Source organism: Aspergillus brunneoviolaceus (genome assembly GCF_003184695.1).
Source record: "Aspergillus brunneoviolaceus CBS 621.78 unplaced genomic scaffold BO95scaffold_38, whole genome shotgun sequence".
Taxonomy (NCBI): domain Eukaryota; kingdom Fungi; phylum Ascomycota; class Eurotiomycetes; order Eurotiales; family Aspergillaceae; genus Aspergillus; species Aspergillus brunneoviolaceus.
The window spans coordinates 297,483-320,075 of NW_020290768.1; the positions used below are offsets into that span (position 1 = coordinate 297,483).

The 22,593-nt window shown below is 54.3% G+C and overlaps 9 protein-coding genes across 9 annotated transcripts; 4 read left to right on the forward strand and 5 right to left on the reverse strand.

Annotated features, from left to right (window-relative positions):
* Positions 1-8: 8 nt before the first annotated feature.
* Positions 9-710, reverse strand: BO95DRAFT_364447 (ESCRT-II subunit protein VPS25; the record flags this gene model as incomplete). Its single annotated transcript, XM_025582658.1, has 3 exons — positions 9-121; positions 171-246; positions 333-710. 3 exons carry the CDS (start codon positions 708-710, stop codon positions 9-11), a joined length of 567 nt encoding a protein of 188 aa, XP_025441737.1.
* A 298-nt stretch (positions 711-1,008) lies between these two features.
* trm8 (tRNA (guanine46-N7)-methyltransferase) lies at positions 1,009-2,506 on the forward strand. Its single transcript, XM_025583606.1, has 3 exons — positions 1,009-1,327; positions 1,394-1,581; positions 1,683-2,506. Exons 1-3 carry the CDS (start codon positions 1,134-1,136, stop codon positions 2,399-2,401), a joined length of 1,101 nt encoding a protein of 366 aa, XP_025441738.1. The 5' UTR covers positions 1,009-1,133; the 3' UTR covers positions 2,402-2,506.
* A 516-nt stretch (positions 2,507-3,022) lies between these two features.
* BO95DRAFT_150873 (LIM domain protein) lies at positions 3,023-6,067 on the reverse strand. Its single transcript, XM_025580639.1, has 2 exons — positions 3,486-6,067; positions 3,023-3,415 (listed from the first exon to the last, which is right to left on the reverse strand). Exons 1-2 carry the CDS (start codon positions 5,700-5,702, stop codon positions 3,095-3,097), a joined length of 2,538 nt encoding a protein of 845 aa, XP_025441739.1. The 5' UTR covers positions 5,703-6,067; the 3' UTR covers positions 3,023-3,094.
* Positions 6,068-7,123: 1,056 nt separating this feature from the next.
* BO95DRAFT_150840 (MCT family MFS transporter) lies at positions 7,124-8,960 on the forward strand. The gene is made up of 2 exons (XM_025580638.1): positions 7,124-7,485; positions 7,539-8,960. The coding sequence occupies exons 1-2, from the start codon at positions 7,270-7,272 to the stop codon at positions 8,841-8,843; spliced, it is 1,521 nt and encodes a 506-aa protein (XP_025441740.1). The 5' UTR covers positions 7,124-7,269; the 3' UTR covers positions 8,844-8,960.
* On the reverse strand, positions 8,931-12,316 carry BO95DRAFT_514933 (exosome catalytic subunit DIS3). The gene is made up of 2 exons (XM_025591710.1): positions 12,053-12,316; positions 8,931-11,986 (listed from the first exon to the last, which is right to left on the reverse strand). The coding sequence occupies exons 1-2, from the start codon at positions 12,246-12,248 to the stop codon at positions 9,078-9,080; spliced, it is 3,105 nt and encodes a 1,034-aa protein (XP_025441741.1). The 5' UTR covers positions 12,249-12,316; the 3' UTR covers positions 8,931-9,077.
* A 222-nt stretch (positions 12,317-12,538) lies between these two features.
* Positions 12,539-13,724, forward strand: BO95DRAFT_514934 (carbon-nitrogen hydrolase family protein; the record flags this gene model as incomplete). Its single annotated transcript, XM_025591711.1, has 5 exons — positions 12,539-12,550; positions 12,623-12,715; positions 12,770-13,053; positions 13,113-13,191; positions 13,249-13,724. The coding sequence occupies 5 exons, from the start codon at positions 12,539-12,541 to the stop codon at positions 13,603-13,605; spliced, it is 825 nt and encodes a 274-aa protein (XP_025441742.1). The 3' UTR covers positions 13,606-13,724.
* A 19-nt stretch (positions 13,725-13,743) lies between these two features.
* BO95DRAFT_514935 (uncharacterized protein) lies at positions 13,744-14,695 on the reverse strand. Its single transcript, XM_025591712.1, has 2 exons — positions 14,196-14,695; positions 13,744-14,085 (listed from the first exon to the last, which is right to left on the reverse strand). Exons 1-2 carry the CDS (start codon positions 14,453-14,455, stop codon positions 13,998-14,000), a joined length of 348 nt encoding a protein of 115 aa, XP_025441743.1. The 5' UTR covers positions 14,456-14,695; the 3' UTR covers positions 13,744-13,997.
* Positions 14,696-14,907: 212 nt separating this feature from the next.
* BO95DRAFT_150953 (bifunctional ATP-dependent DNA helicase/ssDNA endodeoxyribonuclease DNA2) lies at positions 14,908-17,058 on the forward strand. The gene is made up of 2 exons (XM_025580640.1): positions 14,908-16,777; positions 16,837-17,058. Exons 1-2 carry the CDS (start codon positions 15,173-15,175, stop codon positions 16,972-16,974), a joined length of 1,743 nt encoding a protein of 580 aa, XP_025441744.1. The 5' UTR covers positions 14,908-15,172; the 3' UTR covers positions 16,975-17,058.
* A 3,678-nt stretch (positions 17,059-20,736) lies between these two features.
* BO95DRAFT_364390 (ribonuclease P protein subunit p40) lies at positions 20,737-22,359 on the reverse strand (the record flags this gene model as incomplete). The annotated part of the gene is made up of 7 exons (XM_025582656.1): positions 20,737-20,960; positions 21,026-21,421; positions 21,512-21,658; positions 21,724-21,825; positions 21,894-21,956; positions 22,024-22,168; positions 22,216-22,359. The coding sequence occupies 7 exons, from the start codon at positions 22,357-22,359 to the stop codon at positions 20,737-20,739; spliced, it is 1,221 nt and encodes a 406-aa protein (XP_025441745.1).
* Between the last annotated feature and the right edge of the window lie 234 nt (positions 22,360-22,593).

A 22,593-nucleotide genomic window follows, 5' to 3' on the forward strand; every position in this document is an offset into this window, starting at 1 on the left:
ATGACCGTCTAGAAGAATTTGACACCTTCTTGGCCTTCGCCACCAAATACCTGTGCCTTGCCTCGTTTTACCAGTACATTGAGGCACTTGAGCATCACGTCCGTATCCATACCGTGCCATTCTAGCCAATCAGTTCCTCTGTTCGAAGGATGGCTCACGGCACAACATACCTTGTGACAACGTCCCCTCCCCCTCCACCAACTCATAGACCGTCAGAACCACATTCTTCTGCCCTGTATTCTCCACCTGCGATCATAGCCAGGTCAGCAGCGAAACATGGCATCCATGCGCACTCTCCACCCCCTCTCATAAGCCTAGCGCAATCCACATACCCAATTGGCCACGATCCCCGCCCATTCCTCGGGTCTTTTCCACCAGATGCGCGCCACGGTCTTGGTGCTCCCATCCAGCCACTCCGCCCGCTGTCCTCCGCCGCCGCCGTCCTCTTCCGCCTTGGCCATCCAGTCCAGCACATCCCGCGCGTCCTTCATGGACAGTCGTTTCCGGAGCGCAGCGTTGTAAAACAGCGGGCTCTCGATGGCCTCACTGAGCGTCAGGCGGTAGGTGCGGTGATGGCGACACCACGACTGGATCAGGGCGGACCATTTCTGGAGCTGCGAGGTGCGCGTGGCGCTGTTGGGTTGCGGGGTGAAGAAGGGGGGGAAGGAGTAGGTTGGCGGGAATTGGAAGGGCAGCGGGGCGGTTGTCATTGTCTGTGTGTATGTGACTGTATGTGTACTATAGCAAGTTTGTGCTATGGATGCCCCACTATAGCTGGGATAGATCGTTCTGCAAGTGTTGGATCTGAATGATGAGATAGTTGGTGGTTGTTTTGTTCAGAAGCTGAGTCGATTGACCGATACCGCCGGTATCGATAAGCAAAGGCGGCGGCGGCGGCAGCAAGCAGCAGGAGCCCCGCGATGGGAGCTAAACTCAACTTTCCGCTCTCCCTCCCTTCCTTTCTTTTCTCTCCGCTTTGGAGAATTTTCCGCCTTCGCCCTCGGCCGTCACCACCTTCCATTTCCCTCCCCCGCTGCACCGATTTACAATTGGGTTGTTTTGGGGTGTATCTTCCCCACCTTTTCGCATTGGAGTGACAATTATCGAGTCAACGCTGCAAGACCACAATCACAATGACTCCTCCACCTGCCAAACGCCAGAAGCGCGATGAGTATCGCAAGCAGGCAGCCGCTACGAACCCCGACGGCGGCAGCAGCACCACCACCACCAACGAGACCAGCCTCCCCGCCCGGGTCAAGCTGCCCAAGAAGAAGTTCTACCGTCAGCGGGCGCATGCGAACCCGTTCTCGGATCATCAGTTGCAATAGTATGTTGGCTTTCTTGGTGTCTTCTATCCTCGACTACTGGGTGACTGACTTCTTTTGTGGAATAGTCCCCTCAGCCCGGCGCATATGGACTGGGCCTCGCACTTCCCTGCCTACGTCAACCCGGACCCCTCGCAGACGAACCTCATCGGCACCCGCCAGCTGCTGAAGGATGTGGAGATCGTGGATATCGGGTGTGGATTCGGTGGGCTGCTCGTCGGTCTTGCGCCGTTACTGCCGGAGACATTGATGGTTGGTATGTATTACCCTGTTGTTGTTCGTTGTCTATCATATTCGCGCAGGGCATATCCTTTACCGCAAAGTAGCAGAGAGTTAATGTGCTGTCGGCGAACACAGGAATGGAAATCCGCGTCTCCGTCCTCGACTACCTGTCCACCCGGATCCAAGCCCTCCGCGCCCAGCAGCAGCAACTCCAGTCGACCCAAGCCTCCATCTCCACTTCCACCACCACCACCACCACCACCACCACTCAAGCCACAGCAGACGCAGCCCCCGAAGCGCCCACCACCGAATCCACCGCCATGGAAGCCGAACCGACCTCCACTGAAACCCCCTCCACCACCGACGAAACCACCGAAGCCACCACCCTCGTCCCCGGCGGCTACCAGAACATCACGGCAATTCGCAGCAACACGATGAAGTTCTTCCCCAACTTCTTCGCCAAGCACCAGCTGTCCAAGATCTTCATCTGCTTCCCGGACCCGCACTTCAAGGCCCGCAAGCACAAGGCCCGCATCGTCTCGGAGACGCTGAACGCCGAGTACGCCTACGCCCTGCGGCCCGGCGGCCTGCTCTACACCATCACCGACGTCGAGGAGTACCACCACTGGGTGCTGCGGCATTTCCGCGAGGGCGAGGACGCCGAGGCCGTCGATGGCGCTGTCGGCACGGTCAAGGAGCTGTTCGAGCGCCTGACGGACGAGGAGCTGGCGCAGGACCCCTGCGTGCGCGTCATGAGCGAGGAGACGGAGGAGTCGAAGAAGGTCACGCGCAACAAGGGCAATAAGTATGTCGCCGTGTTCCGGAGGAAGGAGGACCCCGCTTGGCCGGCTTAGGGCTTAGCGCGCATCGTTCTGTCCTGGGAGTATGATTTGTCTGGAAGAGGGAGGAAGGGTTTAGCAAAAAAGTTATATAGACGAATCGTATATGCTTGCGAACTGGATTGATTTCTGTGTGCCTATTTCGATGTAGGCGACTGCCTGCGGGGATCTACGGTTCGTCTTGTAGTTCAAGAATCTGTCGACAGATGTACTCTCTGAAGAAATGGCATCCCAGCTGTCATGATTTTCGAAAAGGAGAAGCAACAAACGCCAAAACAAGATCCCGGAGAAACGAAAAAGCATAACTACCACAAACGGCAAAACAACATTCTCATGCTCAGACCTCGTCCAGAAAACATACTTCGCGTGCTAAACTCCCGCTTGCTGCTATGCATATTGATATGGTGGATTTCTAGTAGTCAACTTTGGCTGGCAAAAGAACAATGCAAAATGAATTCAAGAAAGATCAGGGTTGGCGCACTTGGCCCAAAAAATATATATCAGCAGTGTGTATGTGTGTGTGTGTGTGTGTGTGTGTGTGTGTGTGTGTATCTCAATCAATGAGCCGCACTGTGACGCGGGGAGGGAGCGGTGGATTGTAGAGAATTTGACTTGCAACCAACTCTCGACGTGACAAAAGAATGCAGCAACACGAATCGAACCAGGATTCGAAGCTGTCCAAGGTGTTTTTGTTCGGGTGGGAAAATCTCAGGGGGATGCTTTCAGTCGGATGCCCTCGCAGCGTTCACACACGGCGAGCTGCACGGGGCCTCCGATGATGCGGCCCTTGGCCGTTCGTTTGGGCTCGCCCTCGCGGACAAAATACCGCCCCTCGAACCCGAACCCGTCGCCGCACTCGTGGCAGACGAAGCACTGGTCATGCCACTGGCCGCCGATGGCGGAAATCACCACATCGTCCAGGACGGGCTTCTTGCAGCCGAGGCAGCGGGGGGCGGTCCGGCGGGAATGGCATTGCAAGCACCACGCAAATCCATCCTTTTCCACGAATGGTTTCTCTGAGCTAAAGGGCTGGAAGCAGGAAAAAAAAGGAAAGGTTAGCAGTGCGCAGGATTTAGGAACGTTTGGGGGGTTTTCGTACATCACCACATTCAGCACAGAAGAAATGACCGACATGCCACTCGGCCCCGCACGCCACGACCACTTCCCCTTCTATCGGTGTCTTACAACTCTTACACCTGGGGCTGAACAACTCGTGGAAGTCGAGGTGACAGTAGAATCTCAACGCCCGAGCTTCTTCATCATCGGCCGCTGACTCGGCTAGTCGTTCGGCTCTCTTCGCATCGGGCTCTTGATAGAACGCCACGCACTCAAGAGGTGTCTGACAATGATGACACACAAAACACTCGGGATGGAATCGAGTGCCCGCGGCAGTCACAATTTTCCCCGCAATCGGAAGTGTACAGCTCTCGCACTTGGCAGTAGGTACCCCGGAGCGTGTATAAGTCGATAGCCAACGACTCGCTGAGGTCGTCGCAGTCTTTGGAGAAGCCCGGGTCAGGCCTGCATTACTTTTTGGCGGAGTTGGTGATGGCTTCACAGCCATCCCGGAGCCCCCGCGAGAGCCAGAGATCTCAGAAATTCTAGGCTCCTTATCGTCCGGTAGGTTTATTACCGGGACGGATGGTGCTTCGGACACTTCGATCGTGGGCGCTGGAGGCAGCGGTTGTGGTGTTGCATCCCAGCCCTTGTCGCGCTTGGGAGGGCTTTGTGCCTCGGTAGGTTTCCATCTGGGATCAAAACTCACTATAGGCCGACCAGCTCGGTCGCTCACCGCAGTGGGCATGGGAAGCCTGGTGCTGCGATCCCTGAGCTTCTTGCTCGTTGCAGCTCGAAGCTCGTCACTGCGGATCTCAAGGCCATCTTTCGTTGGAATCTGCTGCTGAGGTGCCTCAGGTTCAGGCGGCGCTTCTTGGGACCGAGGCTCGTTCGTCGTATACTCAGGATTTCTCGTTTGACTCGGAGGATTTTTATGGATCTCGAAGCGAGAAAGCTTATCAACGAATGAGAGACTACCAAAGCGGCCAGGCAGAGGTCGGGACCCGCGAGGAAGGGCATTCCGGGGCTTGCTCCTCAAAGCAGATGAATCAGATCTAGAGAAGATTGAACGACTACCCTCATCCTTCCGAGGAGAAAGATGGGGCTCTTCGTAGATTTGGTCGTCCGGGTTTCTGAAGATGCCTCTGGATGTTTCATTCTTGACACTGGCCGAGCCTAATCCATGATTATCGCCCGGGGTCACCGTTGATTCACCCTCGTGAGGGAGTGCGAAATTGACCTTCATGTTTCTTCGCAGGCTCCCTTCCTTGGTCGGACTTTTCGTCGGGCTTGACCCTTCTTCCAAGATGGTGTGTGAAGCTCCATCGACTGAGGACTTTCTTTCACTTCCCCGAAAGCCGTTCGTCCCACTATGGCTAACAGTCGATCCCTGGAACATAAGCCGACGACTGTCCCTGCGTGCTGTGGGGGAGCTAGGACCACCATTTTGAGACGCGAAGCTACTTCTTGGAGGGCTTTGTTGGAGATCTTGCAGATCGGGATTCTGGTAAGGTGCATAGGGATTCTTATACGGTATACCTGGATTTTGATGCATCCATACCAATTCCGTGGCCTCATCTTGGGCAGCAGCGTGGAGATCATGTTCGTCATGAAGGTCCATTTCCTGCAATGCATCACGCAAGGATCTTGCCTCTTCTTTCTCTATGCGTCGCTGGGGATTTTCACGATATGTAGGCCGTGGGGGAATCTGTTCCACTCGCGAAAAAACCCGCGCGGGTGATACAGTTTGCCTAATTGGGATAGTTCTCGGTTCCTGGACCAAAGGACGTCCGGTGGGACCTCCCAAAGCGGAGGCTGGTCTATGGTTAGAGAGCGAACTGGTGGCCCGAGGGAATCTGGCCTCTGGGGAGGGAGGGCTAGACTGCATCCTCGGTGAACCATAAGACGACATCGCCGATGCCGCTCGCGGAGGTAAATCATCATGAGGATGAGTAGGCGCCGCAGCAGGTCTTACGGGAAGCGGCCTGGATCCGCCAGGACGTGTAGGACGATTAGTCCGCAGATCTTTCAAATAGGTTGCTGTAGGTCGAAGATCAGCATGGAGACCTCGATCCGAAGCGGTGACAGCCCGAATGAGACACGAGACAGATAAAGGCTGGATGGGGAAGAGAATGCTTTGGCGCGGCACTGTAAACATACCGATCTGGTCGTCGGACATATAAGTCGGGCCAGGAGGGGAGAACTTGCGTTGGCCCTCCTTGGGCTTCTGAGTTTGAGGCCTATGCATCATACTGGCCATGGAGATGTATGATGAAGAGTCATGAACCACAGGAAAATATTTGAACGAGAGAAGGGGAGGGGTTCGAGTGATGAGTTGGCCGCTGCTCAAGGCAGGGAGAGGGAGGGCTATGAAGTCAGTGACTATTATAGCTGAACAGGGCCAATGAGAGGTGGAAAGGTGGCTGGGGCGAGTGGATCAGAGACAAGCTGGAATGAACTAGACAGATCGGATCAGTCTAAGTCGATTTGTTGCTTGTTTCATCTGCGGTGTCAGAGGAACGAGGATTGCTGCAATGGAGTCTAGTGTGTGTGCATTGCCGATCGGGAACTAGATCAGTACTCCCTCGTGAGTAGAAATCATTGAATCTCGGTTTAGTAGTAGGGGGGGGGGGGAGGTCAATGAGGGGGAGAAGCTGAAAATACAGTGTCGGAGATTAGACTGGCACGATAACAAGTTCGATCGGGACTTTTCCTCAGGCACCACATCTTCAGCTCAGCCGCAGCAGAGCTGAGCTCTGGCCATCAATGATGATGATGATTGATGATGATTGCTGATTCCATCACCCATGACAACCAGGTACACTACTTAGGCACTTAGGCACCAAGGCACACATCGGGCACAGGACAAACAGGACAAACAGGCCAAACTAGCCAAATATCTGCCATTTTCCTGAGGCCACCGCGGGGTAGAGATAGCTAAGCCTGGTCAGGTTAGCCCCGTTTCCTTCAGCTGTGTCCCGTGATCGGATGCTGAGACGATTCCCATTCAAGTAAGACCCTTGAGTTGCCAGAGCCAAGTACTAGGTAGGTAAATTGCCCAGCATGATACGGAGTACGGAGACAACCTGAAAAGATACAAACCTTCCGCAATCTTCCGTGTGAAAGATCCTTAGCAGCAGCCATGCTTCATGACAGCGTGCAGCCGCACGTGGCTCTCGGGCCATTCTTTCCTGTCTCCAGAACATGTCTGCATCATTGACAACCTGGAATTGCGCAACTCTAGAAGTGAACCCCGGATTCACATCGTCGAGGTGGAGCCTGGAAATGATCTGGAGCTGCTGTCATCACTCATCAGTCATCACCCCTAAACTCTTTCTGACTGGCGCAACCAACCGACGCTACTCGTCTCCTCCCCGGACTCCGCACCGGGTCAATCGGCATATCAGGTCCCCTTTCATACTCCCGCCTAGAGCCCAGCTGCTCCTCTTCATGTGTGGGATTTACTTTTGGCCCAATGATGGGCTCTCTTCGAGTCGGACAACTCGCCGACTGATGCCCGTTAACCGTTCTTGACTGGCTAGATTCGGGCCCAAATCTCGTTAGTAGAAGGATGGATCAATGACACATCGTTCGCTTTAGCCTCTATCTCTGCTTGACTCCTCCCCTTCGTCCTTCGAAATGTACTTGTTCTCCTCTTCCTGGCCGTCTGGTCCACTTCTTCATGGCCCATGGCTGGGACTGACACGCATCTGGGATAAATCCGCACTGCGCTCTATGTCGTGAACCTGATAGAAATCGACCAACGAGGTCCAACCTAAGACTCGTTTTCTCGGAACTCTATCCTTGCAGGCTGGCTGTGATTAATCATGGCAGGTAATGCTCCAGTCGACACCATTCGTTCACAACGACATGATAGCGACCCGAATCTAGGACCATCGTCTGATCTGGATAATCCACAACTGTCTGCCCCGCTGGACGCAGAATCCAAGTATGAGCAAGACGTTCCTCCGGATGGAGGATATGGCTGGGTGTGTGTTGCCTGTGTGTTCTGGATCAATGCCCACACCTGGGGCATCAACAGCGTCAGTAGTCGTCATGCACATGGGAAAATCCGACGGCTGACCAACCAATATAGAGTTACGGCGTGTTTCTCTCCTACTACCTCTCCCATGATGTGTTCCCTAATACCTCCGCTCTCTCCTATGCCTTTACTGGTGGCTTGAGTATATCCTGTGCGCTTCTCGTGGCCCCCGTGGCCACGTACCTTATCCATGTCTTCGGCACGCGCTTAACCCTCAACCTGGGTGTGTTCTTTGAGACGATCTCGCTCATCGGGTCCTCATTTGCAACCCAACGATGGCACATTTTCCTCAGTCAAGGTGTCTGTTTTGGCTGGGGCATGGGCTTTCTCTTCGTCGGCACCGTCGGTATCATCCCGCAATGGTTCTCACGGCGCCGTAGCCTGGCCATGGGGATCAACGCCGCCGGGTCTGGCCTCGGTGGTCTCATGTACTCGCTCGCCGTCGGCACCATGATCCCTCGCCTAGGCCTGCCCTGGGCCTTTCGGATCCTCGGCATCATTGCCTGCGTTGTCAACCTGGTGTGCGCCAACCTCCTGCGCGATCGCAACAAGGCCGTGGGCAGCCGGCACCAGGCTTTTGCGCTGCCGCTCCTCAAGCGGCCGGAATTCCTGCTGTTTCTGGGCTGGGGTGTCTTCAGCATGCTTGGCTACGTTGCTCTGCTCTTCAGCGTCGCCAACTTCGCCCTCTCCGTGGGCCTGACCTCCCACCAGGGTAGTGTGGTAAGCGCCCTCCTCAACCTCGGCCAAGGACTGGGCCGCCCCTTCGTTGGCATGTTCAGCGATCGCCTCGGTCGCATCAACATCGCCTCCTTCCTCACATTCCTGTGCGGTCTTTTCTGTCTCGTCATCTGGACGTTTGCGCGCAGTATGGGCGTAGTCTGCTTCTTTGCCGTGCTGGTCGGCACCGTCTCTGGCACCTACTGGGCGACGGTCGCCCCCGTCGCGAGCGAGATCATCGGGCTCCGGGATCTGCCCAGCGGATTGAGCATCACTTGGCTGGTGCTGGTGCCCCCTTGCACCGTGTCGGAGGCGATTGCCCTGCTGTTGCGTAACAATCACGCTGGCGACGCGGCGTATCTGCGCGTGCAGATCTTCACCGGCTTCATGTACATAGGCGCGGCTTTGTGTCTTTGGCTAGTCCGGGGGTGGAAGATTAGGGAAATAGCGCAAGCAGCGGCCGAAAAATCGCCGAATGATTCGTCTCCTCAGACCGGGGTCAAGGATCCCCCCGGGGGTTCCAAGATCGAAACCGGTGCGACGGAGACGAACCACCAGGTAACAACCCGAGGAGTGTCAAAGTCGCACCTTTGGTCTCCGGTCGGCTTGTTGCGTGGGATGGTGTCGTTGCAGAGAGTATAGTGTGGAGAATCAGTACTGAGAAGGGGGAAGAGTCAAAGGTCGAAGATGTACAAGATCGTAAGATCTCGGATATCGTTACACCCGCATAGAAATTTTAGATTGAACACAACTAAATCTAGTACAGTCATCCTACGTGCGAGACACCGGTAGACGCCCAAATCCTCTTGTATTATGCCAGTCATAAATCGATAGATAATTTCATTTTTTCCCCCTTTGTATTGTCTGTTAGTATGTTCAAGCGCCTTGGCCCAAGATCAAGATGCGGACTCTCCGCTTCCCAGCGCCACGACCGCCTTCCTCCTTGACGGAGCTGACGTTGACATTGACCTTCTGGAACAGCTCGACGGAGACGCCGTGCGCCTGGTCGGCGTCGCCCTTGTCCGAGACGCGGAGGGTGTACTCCTCGCTGTCGAAGTCGCTCTGGCGGCGGACGACGAGCTCGCGGCGCTCGGCGACGGTGCGCAGGGCGGCGTCCTTGGGGAGGACGAAGTCCTCGAGGCGGACGACGCCCTCGATGCCGAAGCGCGGCACGAAGACGACGACGCCGTTCTCGAAAACGCGCATGACGTAGCCCTCCTCCTCGATGCCGCCGTCCACCCCGTCGGCGGCCATCTTCTCGCCGCGGGCCTTGAGCGCCTGGCCGACGTAGTACTCGATGCTGGCGCGGCCGGCGAACTGGGCGTTGCGGTGGCGGTAGTTGATGTTGCGGCAGATGTCCTCGAGGCGGTTGCGGGTCATGACGCCCTCGACGACGGCGCGGCCGTCCTCGCCCTCGTAGCCGATGGCCGAGGCCAGCTGGCGGTGGACCAGCAGGTCGGCGTACCGGCGGATCGGCGAGGTGAAGTGCGTGTAGATCGGGGAGGCCAGGCCGTAGTGCCGGAACTCGGATTCGGCGTGCGCGCCCGCGACGAAGTACTCGGCCGAGGTCATGCAGCGCGTGGCCAGGATGCGGACTAGGGTGTTGAAGAAGGGGTTCTGCGCGTCGACGCAGCGGTCGAGCGAGTCGGCCAGCGCCCGCGAGCTGGACACGTCGAGCCGCAGGTCGCGCTTCTTGGTGAGCTGGTTGATGAGCTCCTCGAAGTTCTGCGGGGGCGGCGTGGCGTGCCGGCGGAGCATGGCCGTCTGGGAGAAGGTGCTGTAGATCTTGGTGGCGACGGTGATGTTGGCGTGGAGCATGAACTCCTCGACCAGGCTGTTCGTCTCGAGCATCGCCTTGGTCTTAACGTCGGCCAGCGGGTCGCCGACCTCGTCATTGTCCGCCTCGATCCGGACTTCGGGCGAGGCGAGATTCAGCGCACCGGCGTCCATGCGCTTCTGGCGGAGGATCTTAGAGAAGCGCAGCAGGGTGCGCATGCTCTCGGTGAGTTCGTCGGTCTGCCTCGGGTCGTCGATCCGCTTTTGGGCCTTCTCGTAGCTGAAGGCCTCGCGGGACCGGATCACCGACTTGGTGAAATCGGCGGACACAACCTCCGCGTTGGGGGTCATTTCCCATAGGACGGAGAAGGCGTACCGCTCCACGTAGGGTTTCAGGGAGCACAGATCGGTACCGAGCAAGTGCGGCAACATGTCAATACGTTTGTCGACAAGGTACACCGTGGTTCCACGCTGCGAGGCCTCGAGGTCCATCGCGTTGTTGGGCTTGACAAAATGTGAGACATCGGCGATGTGAACACCGACTTCGAAGTTGCCATTCGGCAATGGTCGTGCGTGCAGAGCGTCATCGATATCCTGACAGCCAGGGGGGTCGATACTGCAGATAAGAAGGTCTCGAAGATCCCTCCGCCCCTTCCAGCCAATGTCGTCTTTGCTCGCGGGCACTCTCCAGTCATGACCCTCCGCAGGGAGGCAGTCGAGGACGGCCTTGGGGAAGGGCTTGTACTGAACGTCATATTCAAGCAACAAGGCCTCCGTCTCGGCTCCCTTGGTTTCCAGTTCTCCCAATGACCGGATGAAGTGTCCAGTGGGGTATCGTGAATCGCGGTCCCAAGCGTCAATAGTGACCAGGATGCGTTGCCCCATGAGATCGGCAGCTTGTCTAGTGCGCAGTCTGATCTTTGGCACACGCTTATCCATGGGCAGAACGAAGACATTTTGCTGTCGTCGACTCGAGCTGGTCTGGGAACCTGCTGATCCTGAATCGACATGACCGACATATTGCCGCCAGTTCCGCTTCATCACTCCAACAACCTTGGCCGTTGGCTGTGGTCTACCCTCTGAGTTCTTTCCATGGGCTTTCTTGACTTCCTCCTGCAACGCTTTGCGCTCTCTTTCAGTAACAACCGCCTCGTTGTCCTCGGCATCTGGGTTGTCATTCTTGGTCACAGCTTCCTCGTCCACAAGCTTGGTCGATGGTGTCTTCCACTGATCCTTAGGCAGCACTTCAATCACAACGACATCTCCAGAGATAGCTCGGTTGCTGTTGTCGCGGCCAAGGATCAGTAGAGGCTTGTCAAAGGCTGGAACGTTAACTGAGCCCTCCAAGTAGTTGTACGGCGAAACGTTGAAAACACCCTGGTGCAATGTTCCTGCCCTCAGGCCCGTCTGGAGTTTCGACATGGTGTAGTATTCAGGGTAGAAGAGCTCGCCGCGTGCGCCCTTGGCTTCTCTCGCCTCCCTCGACTCGTTGATCATGTCCAGTAACCTGTCGGAATCCTCCAGACCCGAGACGTAATCCGTCAGTGATAGCGCGGTAATGTTCTCTTCCTTCGACTTCCGCAAGTTCTCCTTGTCGTCGGTAATGACCACGATCGCCGGGATCGAACGCTCCTTCTTGGCCTTCTTGGCCGTCGACAGCAAATGTCCCATGTACCACTTGGCCACGGCTCGAACGGCTCGGTCATTCCGGTCGTTGATCGACTCGTCGGGGCCACGTCGAACATGGGTCTCCAGGCGGAACTCGTTGAAGAATAGATAAAAGCGCTTCTCGTCGGTTTTGATCAGCGCAAGCAAACGGTTGTAGAGGGGGAGAGACTGGTTCCGCAGCTCCTCGAGGACGGTCTGTAAAATGATGACATCGTAAAAGGCTCCGGTGTGTTCGAAAAGGTCCATTCCATTCAGCAGCGCATTCGTATCAGGAACAAGGTAATGGCCACGAGGGAAAGCTTTGGTGCCCGCGGGTTGTTCGGAGAGGATGAACGGCGTAACTGAGATTAATTCGTCGCATTAGCCAGTTTCCACCGTCAATCAAGGGCCGCAGGTCTCTTGCTCACTGTTTCCATTCGCATCCGCAGGCGCAACTGACGGACACACCGTGCAAAGCTTCGACGAGCATGGAATATCCTGTCTCAGATAGAGCTCGCGAACGATCTTTTGCACCTTCCCACTTTTCGTGGACCGGACGAAGATTTTGCTGGTGACATTTTGAGCCTGCGGGTTCGAGGAGAGATCTCTTCGTAAGCTCTTCATTCTGTCTGGTCGCAACTGCGCTTGTGATCAGCGCTGTGTATCGAAGCGACAAAAATGTTAGATGGTTGGTTGGTTGGTTGTGGCTGTCGGCGGAGGTTCGCCCAGTTCTGCGGATTTGAAGCGGGATGGCAATGTCGGCGCCCGGATCGGGAAAGTCTGCCGACGTAATTGCGGGCAGCATCTACTAAGCGATGCCGTGATAAGAAGACATATTCCATCACTCTCCCACTTGACGCATATTGTTGTTTGTACTTGTCTACGAAGTTTCGGATTCTGATAGTCGGCTGAATATGGTTCTTGCAGTAGGCTCTTATTTTGGCTCTTCATGTATTCTATCGCATCACTTCACTGATACATGTGCCTTGATGCTATAGGCTGTTGGTCAACTATGCTCGACTGCGAGTCTGGCAGCTAATCTGGCACAATGCCAAACGCTGGTTCGCAAAGCAGCTGCAGCTGGTGCAAAAGTAAGACCAACAGAGTTACATCCTGATACTGCGTGTTAATATAAGCTATGCCAGGCATTGTTTCTCCCCGAAGCCTCAGATTACATTGGTTCCTCGCCTGCCGAGACGATATCTCTTGCGCGCTCCATGCAAGATAGTGAATTCGTCCTAGGTCTACAGAAAGAGGCTCAATTAGCCAAGCTTCATATCAATGTCGGAATTCATGAACCGGCATCCAATGATAGGACGAAGAACACTCTCATCTGGATCGATGATAAGGGTTCCATAATACAGCGCTACCAGAAGGTTCACCTGTTCGACGTCGATATCAAAGGTGGCCCAGTGCTGAAAGAGAGCGCGTGGGTGAATCCTATAGTTGCTGCTAGCTGAACCCATCTCACTGACATTCAACGTACAGGAGTGTTGAAAAGGGCATGGAGATCTTGCCGCCATTCGAGACGCCCATTGGGCGCGTGGGCTTATCTATCTGCTTTGACGTAAGTCATATGCCGTTACCTTCGACTCAAGTTCATCTCGACTGACAAACTTCACAGTTGCGCTTCCCCGAGCTCAGTCTGGCTCTCAGGCGACAGGATGCCCAGATCATCGCCTACCCATCCGCCTTTACGGTCCCCACTGGTAGAGCGCACTGGGAAACACTTCTGCGGGCTAGAGCTATCGAAACTCAGTCATATGTTGTAGCAGCTGCACAGGCAGGACCACACAACGAGAAGCGCGTCAGCTATGGCCACTCGTTAATTGTGAATCCGTGGGGTGAAGTGGTAGCGAGTCTCGGAGATGAGTATGAGGAACCGCAAATCGCTGTTGCTGACATTGACTTGGAGCTTCTTGCGAAGGTTCGAAGGGAAATGCCCTTACTCAGACGTACGGATATATATCCGCAGGTATAGCCCTCGAAAGCAACCTTGTACAGAAGGGATGGCCTCACATCTATTTGTCTACCAATCGTTGAAAGCATGGTCCACGGCTGAGAGATTTCCTTACCACTCGTAGAAGGTATTATAATGACTGCATAACTTGATTGTGATCAAAAAGTCTTGATTTATTTTCTCTTCCGCTCCTAAGTTCATAAAGCGAGCCAATGAAAGGATATAAACAACGACAAGACACACGCAGGTAACAGGAAAGAAAGGAAAGAAAAGCGAACAGTGAAATGGAAAACCCTGTCTAGGATCGGACCGGAATGTGCCTGATAACACGTGTAACCATTCAATCAACAACCGTCTTCCACGCCCGGCCAATCTATGTACAAAGTACAAGGGAGAAGTTGGACTAGTGCGCTTTACTTGCGCTGGGCCTTGTCGGGGTCCTCCAAGATGCCCTCGGCCTCCAGCCGCCGGCGAGCCTCCTCGAGAGCCCATGTTTGTATCCTAAAAGTAACGGTCAGCAAGGAAAGAGCAAAGTGACCGTGTCAGCATAGCTCCGTGTGACAGGGAAGCTAGCCGCGGAGCCTGGGGAAATGGGCGAGGGTTGGACGCACGAGGTGTCGGGCTTGAAAACATATGCGACGCCGGTGACTAGCAGACTGCCGATGAATCCGTAATACCAGATATTCTCCCAGCCTTCCTTCTGATATTTCTGGCCAGGCTTCAGGCCAAAGAGGTATCCAGTCGGGGGATCATAGTGGTCACCGTGGTCGGCGGCACGGAGGTTGCTGCGGGTCGAGAAACCCTGGACATTCTGAGCCCGGAGGGCAGAGCACCGGGCGCGAAGGCAAGACGACAGTGGGCGAGCAGACATTGTGAATGTGGCGTATAACTGTTGAGGTGTAGGAAACCTCAAGCTGGACAAGATGGGACAGGCGGTGGCGGGTGAGGATCCCTGTCTGAGGCAATGAAGCAGGGGCTGCTGGCACGGAACACCGAGTTCAACAATCCGGTCGACCAGCGATGGTAATAGTCGGGTCAATTGAGCGACTTCGAGATCGAATTCTTTCGTCGGAGCGGTAGGAGGAGCTAGGTGGAGGGGTGACGAGTCGGTCGAGCGGTTGATGTTCAGAAGCCGCAAAAGGCCGATGACTTGCTGGGGTCATAGCCACTAGTCCCAACTGGGCAAATTTCCTGGACCGCCTTTCTGCCTGGGATTACAGGCAAACAATCCATAGCCCACAGATACACCTGAGGCAGGAACACTCGACGCGCCGACGCGTTGAGGACTAATGAGATCGATCGGCTTATCGCATCGTGCGTGCATTTGAGCTGCCATTCATTGCACATGCATTTACCAAGTTATGTTGAGCCTGTTTCAACTGCTCCAGTTCTTGCCCTCTTCTACCACTTTACTCAGCAAGAATCTATCAATTGCCCATTGAATATAGGTACAATCAACGACTTTGTTTCCGCGCCATCCATCGTCATCCAGCGCTCCGCTCCGTTGCTAAAGATATTGTACAGACTTCTGTGATCGCGATGTCGGCTTAATCACCCGACTCCACGATCACAACCAGCAATAAACACCATGAACAGACCCCCAGGAGCGTACAAAATCTCTTCGCAGTCTCGCTCGAAATTGAACGCTTTTCGATACAGCAAAGACGCACAAAACCCAGAGAAGACCCCTCAGAAGACAGCAACCACAGACCATGCCAACAAGGAGAATCAAACATCGTGGCTGAATGGTGTGGTGGAAAAACAGCAACCAGAATCGGAAATCAACCCACCTACGATCGAAGTAACTGAATCGAAGCCTATCAAAGAATGTCCCCAAACACCAGGAAATCGAATACCACTCGCAGATCTAATCAGCAATGCCGAGGATGCTTTCAATAGTGCTCCGGGGCAAGAGTTTACGCCCGAAGACTACGTCACCTGGCAACATGTCCCTGCGAGCTCCAATGCCGATCCAATGTCGCAAACACCTGCATTGCACGGCAAGAAGCGTCGCCGCAACTCGTCGCCAACGAGCTCCCCTTTGGCAGCAACCTCGAAAAGCAAGCGGAGAGAATCGATTGACTTGCCAAACGACCAATCCTTGATCAGAACGCCCCAGCATGACCTTGCCACCGAACTATGGAACAACTATGTGGGCAAGTCCCTTGCCAATGGTACTGGCGAACTTGCTCAACCACGATTTGCGCATTTGCTTTCATCTTCCCCACAGACACCTGTTTCAGCCCGAACAGGCCGAGGCTCTTCCGGGCTGAGACGGTCGAATAGCTGCAATGCCGAGTGGCCTACTTCCAAGGCGAAGCGGAGAAGAGTCGATAACGAAAGGTTCGGTACCGGTCGCAGCATCTTCTCTAGGACAAGGAGCAATGTCGATTCGGGCAACAATCAAGCCTCCAACCTCAGCACTCTCGTCAAGCAGATGGAGAAGACTCTGCAAAAAGTTCCTGAAAGATCATTTGCGCCAGACTCTTCTCCAGTCCCAAAGCGCGGTAACACATCCAAAAGTCATCTGGCGTCCCCAACAGAAGGCAGAAGTCCTAGCTGCTCTCCTAAGAAGACCGAGGACGCGATTGTTCCCGTTGGGGCTGGGACCGCGCCGCAGACTACAGAATTTGTCGACGACTTGTCTTCGGACTATGGAGATGATGACTTCGATGATGACTTTCTTGAACTTGCAGAAGCTTCAATGGATCCTTTCGTGGATCCCAACCCGTCGCGCGATGTTGCAGAGGATGTTCAGCCTGCCACGTCGACATCAATGCCGCCGAATGGAGGGGCTCCCCTCCTCCAGAAGAGGGTGACTTTTGCTGCTACCAGCACAGCCACTTCAAAAGTGGATGCGGCCATGACAAATGACAACGAGTTCGAACTTAACGGTGATGAATTCGATGATGACTTTGATGATTTTTCCGACAATATAGAAGATCTTCTTGCCGAGTGTGATAAGGCGCCAAGCGTGAAACTTGCAAGGCCCATACCCAAAGGGCCAAATGTGCCGGAACAGCCACTGTCCGGCACTGGACCTCAGCGCTATTTTGCGTTGGCAGTTGGAACACTTAATGAGACGAAAAAGGACCCTGACATCTCCTCTGGTGATGAGTTTGACGATGGTAGCTTAGACATGGATGCTATCGAACATTCTATGAGGCAATCAGGAGTAGATGGAACGGATCATGTTTGTCTCTCCTAGTGAATCAATGCTCGTTATCAATATGCTAAGTATGCCTTCTCTAGAACCTTAGAAGTCGACAAGCTATCAAGCGCTATTTAATTGTTGAAATTGCGGAGTCAGCGTATACCAACCCCAGAGGACGTGTCCAACCCGAACAGGTCAGCCCACTGCACGCCCTCAATGCCCCCACCCATTATTGACACTATAAACAGGTGCTCCTCGTACAAGCTGAGCGGGCCAAGGAAGACAAGAAAGTGGTTATTCTCCGGGAGTCATGGTTCGATAGCCCGTGTACGAAGGAATCCTATATTCACCTGATCGGAGAATTTGACGCCAGGGGTCAATGCGTAGTTGACGATACTGCTAACATGGTGATACTTCATCCGGATCATCTAGTATCGGCGACTATCGTGGCCGACTCGATCACTTGCCAGCGTCGTGCTGCTCTTCAGGAACGCATTAAAAACACAACCGATGTAAGCAAAGCACAGGTCTTTGGCAACATATTCCACGAGCTGTTCCAAGAAGCTATCAAGGTTAACCGATGGGATACGGCTTCGTTAAGGCTACTGGTGGAGGATGTGATCGTCAAGCGGATTGAGGATCTATACCTGATTCGCATGACTGTCGCGGAAGCCATTGAGTATGTTATGAGCAGAGTTCCAGGCGTGCAGGATTGGGCAGAACGCTTTCTCCAGCCGAAGCCAAGCGTGAGTGCAGCCTTCCCTCGACCGAGGCGCAATACTGACAGTTGAACATAGGGGAAATCGAGCGTCGAGGATCGACATAACTCCAAGCTTAGCTTGAGTATAAATAAGCTTCTCGAAGTTGAAGAGCATATTTGGTCTCCGATGTACGGACTCAAAGGCAATATTGATGCCACGGTTCAGGTTGCCTGCTCAGAGCAAGGGCAGGATAAGACATTGCTTGTACCTCTCGAATTGAAGACGGGAAATAGAGACACAAACCAAGCTCATCGGGCTCAAACCGCACTTTACACACTGCTTCTCTCGGATCGCTATGGTAGGCTGGAACACCTATAGATTTTCATGTATCCTGATCTTGAATCTGGCCGCTCACTATCCTTTTGCTAGACATCGATTGCACATTCGGCTTATTGTACTATCTTGAGACATCGAAGGTTTTCCGAATTCGTGGCATCCGACATGAGCTTCTTCAAATGATTCAACAACGAAACCGTGTGGTCGGGTACATGCGCCAAAGAACCCAGCTGCCTCCAATGGTCAAGAAGGCCGCATTTTGTAACAAGTGCTACTCGAAGACAGCTTGCTTCATCTACCACAAGCTTGCTGATAACGGTGATGGAGAAACGAGTGGTCTTGGTGACGATTTCGTTAAAGCTACCCAACACTTGAATCCACAACACCAGGAGTTCTTCAAGAAATGGGATGAATTGTTGACAAAGGAGGAACAAAGCATGATCAGGTTCAAACGCGAGCTCTGGACACTCTTGAGTAGTGAGCGCGAAGCTCTCGGCCGCTGCTTTGGCAATGTTGTGATCGATCCTGATCATACCTATGAAGATAAAGATGGACCCAAGATCAACCGGTTCCGATACACTTTCCGCAAGAAGCAAGCACCTCCGGGTTTCTCCTTCACTGAATCCCAGCTGAGCATAGGCGAGCCCATTGTGGTTTCCGATGAGAGAGGTCACTTTGCCCTTGCAAATGGTTATGTCGTTCAGGTTAGCGCGAAAAGCATCACCGTCACGGTTGATCGAAAGCTCCACGGCAGGACGCGGATGAAGGGCTTCAATGCCGAACACAACCAGTCATTCAAAGGCATCATGGAGATACTCGAAGAAGGTGTCTCTTCCCCGCCAGTCGAATTGGACGAAGAAACTGTTTATCGCCTGGACAAGGACGAGTTTAGTAACGGCATGGCAATTGTCCGCACAAACCTTGTTTCCATGATGGAAAAGGACCTTTTCCAAGCCAAGCAGTTACGAAGACTGATTATTGAGGTTGAAGCCCCCTCCTTCAAACCCATGGAGTCAGGCTATATACTCCCTGGTGTTGACAAGGCGAACTTGAACATCGACCAGAAACAAGCGATCGACAAAGTCATGAGTGCCCGAGACTATGCTTTGGTACTTGGAATGCCTGGAACGGGGAAGACGACGACCATTGCCCACATAATTCGCGCATTAGTCGCGCAAGGGAAAAGTGTTCTGCTCACCTCTTACACCCATACTGCTGTTGACAATATTCTGCTGAAGATCCGGGATGACAACTTCCGCATTCTGCGGGTCGGGGCTCCTACGAAGGTGCATCCAGATGTGCAGCAGTTTGCTGACCTCGCGGCCATCCCGAAGAAAACCATTGAAGAGCTCAAGGCGTCGTACGAAGAATCCCAGGTGGTGGCAACGACCTGCCTCGGGGTCAGCCACAGCATCTTCAGCCAGAGAATCTTCGACTATTGTATTGTGGATGAAGCATCGCAGATCACACTTCCTGTGTGTCTAGGCCCGATCCGAATGGCAAGGACTTTCATCCTTGTCGGTGATCACTATCAGCTACCGCCGTTAGTGCAGAACAAAGAAGCTCAAGAAGGGGGTCTTGACGTCAGTCTTTTCAAGTTACTTTCCGATGCCCATCCAGAGTCGGTCGTCAACCTTGAGCATCAATACCGCATGTGCGAAGACATCATGCTTCTTTCCAACAACCTCATATACTCAGGCCACCTCAAGTGCGGTACCCCGGAGGTTGCAGTACGCTCTCTGAAAATCCCGAATATCGACGGGATCAAGCAGCATCATCATGGCCAGATCCCCCAGTCTCCAAATATGAAACAGATCTGCTTGGGTACAAGCCAAGGCCGCTGCTGGCTGCGTGATCTCGTCGATCCGTCCGCCAAAACCCGCCTGGTCAACACAGACACACTTGCCGCGCCTGCGCTGGACGAGACCAACGGCTCCCGGATCGTGAACCCGACCGAGGCCAAGCTCTGCACCCAGCTCGTGGAGGCATTCATCTCCTGCGGCATCCCTGCACGGAGCATCGGCGTCATCACATTCTACCGCAGCCAACTGTCCCTCCTCAAGCTCAACCTCAGCCGCTACCTCCCGGACCTCGAGATGCACACCGCCGACAAGTTCCAGGGCCGGGACAAAGAGATCGTGATCCTGAGCTGCGTCCGGAGCAACGTCGACAACCACGTCGGCGACCTCCTCCGCGACTGGCGCCGCGTCAACGTCGCCTTGACCCGCGCACGCACCAAGCTGCTCGTGGTCGGCAGCAAGAGCACCCTGCGCGACGGCAACGAGCTTCTCGGCAAGTACGTGAAGCTGGTCCAAGACCGCGGGTGGATCTACGACCTGCCGAAGAATGCCCTCGAAAATCACCTCTTCGAATCCGACAACTTCATGGGCTCAACGCAGGCTTCGTCGGTGCATGGAAGAGTAGCAACATCGCCGAGCCCGACCAAAAAGAACTCCCCTGTTTCTGCTGCTGCTGGCAGGAAGTCCGGCGTCCGCAAACCGCTGAGTCCCGTGCAGGCACGACTCACGCCCCAGGGTCTGAGGAAACCGGCCAAGAAGGGGGCGAAATTGATGAGCGGCAACAAGGTCCTTGGAAATCGACCGGTTCTGCAGGATGTGGTCAATGACCTTGTCGGGTGATTGAATTGTTTTTTGTAATATGCATTGGTTTATCGAGAGATATCATCTGAGCGTTGGGGTTTGTGTTGGGTATAATTTAGGGAATGGGGGGTTCATGGATTGTATTGGGAAGTACTGGTGTTATTTTCCTTTGAATTTCTTTTTGGGTATGATGTGCTATCACCTCCTCATCATCGGCATGTGTCAGATATCGTAGTGTCATTCATCTCTATACATGCAGAAAAAACTTCTTGTCTGAGTGTACAGTACAATTCTCCAACACAGGGGGGTATAATCAACTACACATTTTCCAACAGGTATCCAAAAAACCAACCCCGTTACGTTACTGTAGAACCGACGCTCCCACAAACTCCCAACTGACAAAGTGCCGCCCCAACCGCCGAGCAGCCGCAATCGCATCCTTGCCAACCTTCTCCTCATCCTCGGGCCCCGAAGGCGCAGCAGCAGCCATCGTCAACGCCGGAAGCACCAAAAGCGAATACCCGTCCCGAGCCTCGACCGCCTCCCGGCCCAGCGCATTCGCTGAGATGGCGAACCAAGCGGATGCTGCCGCGGAGCCACCGGCAGCCGTCTCCCGCCTACCACCATGGTATCAGTAGTCGTTCCTTCACAGTGAGTGGGGGAGTGGGGTGATCCAGAGAAGACGCACAGTAACTGAACCAGCAACCCCACGATCCATTTGGAAGGGATCAGGCCGCGCCACCGTAGCGACACGAGGTCGGTGGGTTGGGCCTCGTCCGCGTCCGGCACGCTGTAGCGGCTCAGGTACGGGTCCACGTCGTCGGCGGCGGTGACGCGCGGCGAGCCGAGGGAGACCATCGCCAGCCATTCGGAGACCTCGGTGCATTGGTTTTGCAATTCCGCTTGGTGGGTAGCGGCTGCGGCTGCGGTGGACGAGTCCTGAAGTTTGAGGGTGTCGAGAGGCGGGACGAGGATTTGCGGGTGTTCGGTGATGGCGGGCGAGCAGGGGAGGATTTGCGGGTGGTTGCCTTTGAGGGATAGGTCGTCTGGTGCTGGTATGTTAGCTTTGCGGAGTGCTGTATACGTCGAGGGTAGGGTTCGGTTTTGGGAGAAGGGTAATGGGGGGTTAGGGGTACCGTCGGCGATGCCATTTGTCTCGGATGAAAGATCGAAGAAGAGCCAGGCTACGGACTGGGTAAGGACGTTTTGGAAGGCCCACTCAATCCGCTTGAAGCCCTTTTTGCCGTGGAGCATCGATGGTAAGCGGAGGTTGAGTTCGATGACTGGTTCGAGGGTTAGCTTCTGTGGTTGGTTGGCATTGGAAAGAGGGGGGGGGAGGGGGGCGTACTGTATCGCTCTTTTGCGTGTTTCCTGCCGCCGCTGCGGATGGGCTTTCCTGTCAAACCGGTCCGCTCGAAGATCTCCCTGCTGAGCTCGAGTTTCAAGATGCCTAGGGATCTGGTTAGGGAACTTTGTTCATGCGTTGGACTAGATTGAGCTGCTGGGAGGCGGGGGCACCATCTCGGAGCGTGAAGACACTGTCTGAGCCTGATCGGCCCTCCGATATCATAAGAATGTTTCCTGCGAAAGAAAGAAGTCAGCACCATCAGGTCACCGCTGAGTGATCTGTGAAGCCAGTGAGGTGCACCTTTCTTGATGTAGGTGTTGAAGAATTCCGTCTCCAGTAGAGACGACAGGGACATGAACACCCGCGCATAGCGGAGCTTCTGTAGTTTACTGTCCAAGGATGCTTGGATGGTTGTGTATGCCTCCTTGGGTAAAGTGACTTCGACCTGGTGGTATTGTTAGTAAGGCTCTATTGTATTGTGGGCCAACATACAGTATGGACGAAAGGATGGCCCAGAATGGCCGAGAACGGGACTTTTCTTGTCGGTGGCTGTTTAGGATCGATGAATGGCGGCAGTTGTCCTAGGCTGGTGAAGCACTTTTCGCGCCTGGACGCATCATCGTTGAATTCTAGCATAACGAGGGAAAGTTATAGAGACGAGTTGAGAGCGATTCTTGTTGTTTGGCCTTGGAATTGTTCAATACGTTCTTCCTTAAGCACGACTGAAAAAAGTTCGGATGCGAACCAGCCCGGAGAGCCTTATCGGTCGCTTCAGTTTCGCTGGTACACAAGATCACAGAGATAAACTGCTATACTGCTAAACAGCACCAATTAGTTGTACCAGTAGCAGTGAGATCAACCTGAAAGTAT